Source organism: Natrix helvetica, assembly GCF_964273705.1.
Source record: "Natrix helvetica genome assembly, chromosome: 1".
NCBI classification, from domain to species: domain Eukaryota; kingdom Metazoa; phylum Chordata; class Lepidosauria; order Squamata; family Natricidae; genus Natrix; species Natrix helvetica.
In genome coordinates, this window is record NC_138548.1 from 365257119 (window position 1) to 365263890 (window position 6772).

Here is a 6772-nt window from a genome sequence, read left to right on the forward strand (position 1 = left end):
GTGAAGCGAAGCCTGTACCAGATCCGGCCAAAGAGCCCTTGCAAGCGGATAAGACTTTGGGGCAGCAAAATAGCCATTCTTGAAGCATCCCAACCTTTCCAGTCTCAGCACGAAGAGCATTTACAACCCAATGGGAGGCTTCAGCAAGGGATTTCGCTCCAAAGTTTCCTTGCTGGGATTGAGGGCCGAGCAGGGGTCCCGCCCACCAGATGGACATCATGGAGCAGCTGCTCCAAGGTACATCGGGGAAGAAGGAGCTTGTTTCAAAATTGTTTCATTTTTCAAAGGTCTCTGCTGAAATTAACCCATCTGGGTTGTTTCCCCTGATTATTCCTTAACTCAAAACAGACTGAGTGAAATTTGCATATAAAGAGATAATACAATACAATACAATACAATACAATACAATAGTAGAGTTGGAAGGGACCTTGGAGGCCTTCTAGTCCAACCCCCTGCCTAGGCAGGAAACCCTATACCGTTAATAAAGAAAGATATGTTTTTTAGATATTTTCAAAGCTTTCATGACCCATGAATTTAGAAATCATCATGTTTATATCACACCCCTGTAAGCATGCAAACATACAACTAATGTAATTTCAGAGAAATTCAGAAAGAAAATTCACTTAACTTTCTACACTTTGATCTTTTTCTCTAACCTTGTTATCATTTCCTTTTGCTTTGAAGGTAATAATGGGCAGGAGAATCAAGATTCCTGTGAACTGTTCCAAGTGATCAGTGCTAAAGATGGAACGGAGACGTTTGGAATTCAAATGGAATTTGAAAGCCATGAGAGAAACCAGTCAAAGAATTGGAATCAGGAAAACTCATCTTCCTCTGATGCTCCAATGCAAGACTTTCTTGCCCAACAAGAAAAAATAAGAAAAAAATTTATTGGGGAAAGTGTGAAGCTAATCAAAGCTGAATTGTATGCGAATGAACATTATTTAACCCAAGACAAAGGAGAAGATGCTATAAGACACAATGGACAAAATTACAATGAAACATGCATTCCTTCTCTTGGAAATAACTTCCTTACGCCTCAAGAAGCGATTGACACAAAAGAGAAGCCTTATAAATGTTTGGAATGTGGAAAATGTTTTAGAACAAGATGGCATCTTACTTCCCATGAAAGGATTCACACTGGGGAGAAGCTCTACAAATGCATGGAGTGTGGAAAGACCTTTGCTCATAACTATACACTTACTATCCATAAAAGGATCCACACAGGAGAGAAACCATATAAATGCATGGAGTGTGGAAAGACCTTTGCTCAAAGAAATCATCTTATTTCCCATAAGATGATGCACACAGGGGAGAGGCCGTATATATGCAAGGAGTGTGGAAAGACGTTTACTCAGAACAGTGGACTTCGAAGCCACAAAAAGCTCCACACAGGAGAGAAACCATTTAAATGCATGGAGTGTGGAAAGACCTTTCCTGTGAAAAGTACACTTACTATGCACATAAAGATCCACATGGGGGAAAAGCCATTTAAATGCATGGAGTGTGGAAAGACCTTTGGTCAAAGAAGTCATCTTATTTCCCATAAGATGGTCCACACAGGGGAGAAACCGTATAAATGCATGGAGTGTGGAAAGACGTTTACTCGGAGCAGTAGATTTAGAAGCCACCAAAAGATCCATTTGGGGCTTCCAGTTGACATTGCTGCACTATTGGACACGAAAACTGGGGTTCGTGAACTTGCGCCAAATCCCTTCATAGGAGGGCCCTATAAGGGGCTAAAATCACCCTATAGGGGTGACGAAGAGTGGCGGGGTGCCCTGCAGGTCGTGGACAGCGGCGGCTCTTCTGCTTTATCCAGGGCTAATTTCCTCTCATCCCACTATGAGGAGGAGAGGCAGCCATTATGGCTGCCGTGAAGCTGGGGCACCCGAAGAAACAAAAAATGTGCTCAAGCGATGTGTGAACAGTGACTGTAACTGGGTGAGGTGACTTTATTATCTAAAACCAATCCTAAAGAAAATAAACTCTGGAAAAGGGACTCTTTGAAGAGTTGGTTTAAGTGGCGAACAATTGCAGAGAGAAAAATTACAGACCCTAAAGAAGACAAATAAATATTAAGAAAGAGCGCAAAGCCTTTAAAAATATAGGAGGATTGTATCACTAATTTTTATTGGGAATAAGGAATTTTAAAATACTAGAACTACTTGTTTGAATTTTGATTATTTGTTTGAATAAACATAATAGAACTTATTAGAATTTATGCAACATTGAAGTTAAGCCAGAGGTGGGTTGCTCCCGGTTTGGCCCGGATTGAGCAAACTGGTAGTTGCTGTGGCTGGAGACTCTGCCCACCTATCCAGACGTGTGAGCTTACCAGTAGCACCAAGATTTGCAACCCACCTCTGAGTTAAGCAGAAAGCGCCATCTACTGGTGAATGGAATACATTATACTCCTTTAACCCTGGGAAAATACTGATAAGACAGAAGAGAAAGTGAAGCAACACCTGGAGGACTGCTGTACTATCTATTGTTTTATATTTAACTACTCTGTGACTCCTGGAGCTCAAATGGTGAAAATACGGAAGACACTAAAGTAAAGTGACTTTCAAATATCAGGAGTTAGGATTGAATTTATAGAGGGGATTTAAGAAGACATTTGGAAATTTTCCTGGATTACCTAAAAAGAACTAAATTGACTCTTTGTGGGATATAAAGAACTATATTACTGTATTCCCAGAGGAGCAACAACAGAACTGAGTAAATGGTTTCCAGATTGACTGGCTGAGGGCAAAGATAATTGAGACTCTGGGGCAGTGATAGACCATTGACAGACTACTAAGCGATATTTGAACTTATTAAAAAAATAAAATAAGGCAAGATGTTTCAGCAGGGGAAAATAAGTGGGTTGCAAAAAGAATTGGTGGTAATGTTCCAAAGCATTTATGATTCCATGACAAGGAATCACAGGGAAATAATGGATTTAATGAATAATATAAATCTTCACAAGGGATAATGAATAATGATCAAAAAGCCCAGGAAATAGAGGAAATAATAGAGAGACCAGGGGAAAAGGTAGAATGGACAAATCAACAAACAAACAAGATAAAAAGGAGAAAGTAATAAAAATTAATGAAGCAATTCAGGGAAAATACAAGTCAAAAAGACCAAAAAATGATACTGGAGAAACAGAAAGATATTTTTGAAAGGAAAATGGACAGTTGGGCAGATCCTCTGGAGGCTTGGCAGCAAAGGATAGTAGAGATGGAAGAAATGAAAGATGTAGATAGAGAAGAACACCCAAGGGAGGAATATGGGAGGCAAGTCAAAAAACGAATAAGAATTGAAATTTTTAAAATGGGTGAGAGATGATGGATAGAGGAAATGTTTTGTAATGCAAGATTGGCATTACTGGGAGCTAGAATAGAGGCAGACACAAGAAATTGAGGGCGCAATATTATGCATATTTTATATAATATATTAAAAGTAATAAATATAAAACTTGGATGTTGAAAAATGGTGACATGATATTTGTTTTAATGATAGTTATTGGGATTAGATTGGGGGACTAAAATGTTGATTAATTAAATTAAATTAATTTAACACAAATATGTACAAAACAGGCACTATACAACTATACCACAGAGAAGGACACAACCTCTGCTGGGGAGAAGCTTCCCGAGAAGGGGCTCCAGAGTATGAAAGCTCGCAAGACCAAAGCTCTGGTCCCAGGGATCCTATCCCAGTGGGATCCTATCCTTTCAAAGGTCTCTCTTTCAGCAGAAAAATATATCAAGTAACATTTTGGAAGAAATTTTGCCAGCAGAAAAGTGCAGATCTGGAGTGGAATCGTGATGAGCTTTTTTCCCAGGAATTTGGATATTTTGGCTGTGGAAGAGGAAGCGCTTTTAACACAAAAGGCTGCTTTTTATTAATTTTGTTGTTAAGATTATCATAGTATGAAATAGAAAATAAAAATAGTAATAGAAGGAGAAAAGAAAAGAAAGGGGAAGGAGAAGGAGAAGTGTAGCATAACAGGAAGAAGGAGAGAAGAGTGGGGGGACATTTCAGCACAGTAAAATATAAAGTGAAATTACAGCTTCAACTTTTTACTCCTACAGGACATTCTGAATAAATCTAATAATTTCTATAACAATAACAAAAACCAAACCTAATCAGCAGATCCCAGTTCAGGTCTCATTCCCCCACCCCCCTCAAGCACAAAGTCCAGAAATGGTTTCCAGGTAGAAATACAGCTGGATCTATTTCTTTCTCTGATCAAAACAATTGACTTTTCCATCTCTGCCAACTCCCTCATTTTTTCCATCTATCCTTCCATCTTGGGGATGTAACAGTGGTGACATTCAGCAAGTTCTGGAGAACCGGTAGAAAAACTTTTGAGATACCAAATCGGAGAACCAGCAAATACCACCTCTGGCTGGCCCCAGAGTGGGGTGGGAATGGAGATTTCGCAGTATCCTTCCCCTGCCATGCCCACCAAGCCACATCCACAGAACTGGTAGTAAAAAAAAATGAATTTCACCACTGGGATAGAGGGATCTTTCCATTTTTGCATACAAAGGATTCTGGCAGCAGTCAGCATGTGCAATAACAAAGTTCCAAAGCTCTAGTTTAGTTTAGTTTAGTTTATTAGACTTCTAGACCGCCCCTTCTCCCCGAAGGGACTCGTGGCGGTGCACAGGTACAAAATTAAAACCATACAATCGATAATAAATATAATTAAAATCGGATTAAATAGACCCCAGTACAAGTTTATAAAAATTAAAAACTTAACCTCTCTGTGTGAGCGAATCAGCCGAAGGGATGTGTGGGGCAGGATACGATCCCGCAAATAACTAGACTTTCTAGAGTCTCAAGATCTTTTTTGTATCGTGGTGACCAGAACTGGATTCAGGATTCTAAGTTGGCCTCCCCAAGGCCTTATAGAGCGGTATGCAGATCTCAGCATGCAGACTTTCTGGGATGTCCATGGATCCACTGGTCTGCACACATGGCTAAGCACCAGAGGGATTTCGAGTGAAGTGGCTGTCTGGTGGATGTTTGGAGCCATGGCTCTGACTGGGGGTCTTGGCTGAGCAGGAGAGGTTGGGGGGTCTGGAGGGACAGGCAAGCCAAGAGTTCCAGAAGGAAGACTAGATGATCTCCACTCCCTGTCCCCTTAAAGGGGAGGATCTGAAAGAAAGCTGGGGGTCTCAGCAGGAGAAGATCCAGGCTCTGATTCTTCTCCCCTCCCCAATCGGCCCCTTTCAAAGGGAGAAATTCTCCAGCTCTTCCTAAAGAAATCTTTCCCACAGAAAGCGGGAAGGGACGGCGGGATCAATTCAGGAGTTCTGTGGGGAAAAGAGATGGGGAAGAAAAGGAGAATATAAAGCAAAACCTGCAGTAGAAATAAGACAATGCTGGAAAGAAATCTCCCCTCCCCCGCTCTTTCTGGCCCCCAGTCAGGCCTACACTGCAGGAGATTATTGATAGGCAGGGCCTGGATGGGGAAGGTCAAGGAAACGTCTCCCAACCTCCCCAAACATCTGAATTGCCCTTTTCTATGCCCATAAGTCCCTTCCTTTGTGGTGTGTGCAGTTCTTGTGGTTGTCTCTTGGAGGGGGGAGGAAGCTTTTTTGTCTTTTTTATTTTATTTGATCACTTTCTGTCTATTTCGGTTCTTTGTAAGGTGGGATTTGGCTTTTAAGGGACAATTTGCTAAATTGTATATTTTTTGAAGGGAAACATGAAGAGAAGGATGAGGGGAGACATGATGGCATCTTCCGATATCTGAGGGGCTGCCACAAAGGAGATTTATTTCCTTTTCTCTTATCTCTATTCTATAAATAAATTAACGAGGAGACCGAATGAAAGAGGTGGAGTTGGAGTTGGGCTATATAGAATAACCAAACCGCTCTAGAAACGCAACAGAAGAAAGACGAAAACCTCCTTCAATGCATTTGAGTTAATATAAAAGGGGGGAAAGGACAGACGTTGAAGCCTTTGTCTGACATGGAGGCATTGAAAAAGCCCTTTCTTCCCCCACTCCCAAGCCCATCATCCCCGCCCTCTCCCTTCCCCTCAGAGGAGCTCCTCTTTCCCGCTCTTTCTACGACCTGTCACTTTGCCACAAATCCACCAGGGGGCGCCGTCTGACAAGGGAAGGGAACTCCAGGCGTTTCCCCATTAGCCCACTGGAGGGCGAACGTCACGGCTGGCTTTCCATAGGCGGCGGCGCAGGAAGTGACATCGTTAACCCTTGCCTCTCTAGGACGCGGCACTCACTCTCCTTAATTGCTCGGGCTCCGCAGGAGGCGGAGAGGCTGGCGGAGGGGGGACGGGGACATCAAGACGTTCCCTTGGTAAGGGGAGGGGGATCTTCACGGGTCCCATGCACACCAACCGCCCACTCCCTGCAGAGGGAAGCAGGAGAAGCGGGGATGCCGGGAAGGCGGCGTGGATCCGGGGAAGAGCCCGAGTGGGGAAGAGGGGAGGGTCGGCCTTGCGGAGGCCCAGCAGGAGAGGAGAGAAGGCGGGCGAGGAGGCAGGATTCGCACCAGGCTCCCAGAGGGCCCGATCCTGTCTCCGGAGGCCTCCCCAGCTGCTTCCTTCCCGCTTGGGGCTCCGGCCAGGTTGGGTGAAGGTTGTTGAGTGGCTGAATTCCACTTTCCAATTCTTGGCTTTTCTTTTTCCTTCCATCTCAGATGCAGAAAACTGAAATCTTTGCAAGGCAAAAGTTTCTCTTGGGGAGGAAAACAAAGAGCGGAATAACTTGCAGGGATCCTGGAGCCCCAGAAATGGCCCCGTGAAG

General features: G+C 43.2%; 1 protein-coding gene across 1 annotated transcript in view; it reads left to right on the forward strand.

Moving 5' to 3' along the window:
* Positions 1 to 3524, forward strand: part of LOC309384807 (uncharacterized protein) — a 31141-nt gene extending 27617 nt beyond the window's left edge. The window contains exon 5 of the mRNA XM_081938602.1: positions 685 to 3524. Coding sequence (XP_081794728.1) covers positions 685 to 1880 — 1196 coding nt within the window. The 3' untranslated portion in view covers positions 1881 to 3524. The remainder of the gene's footprint in view (positions 1 to 684) is intronic.
* The last annotated feature ends 3248 nt before the right edge of the window (positions 3525 to 6772 follow it).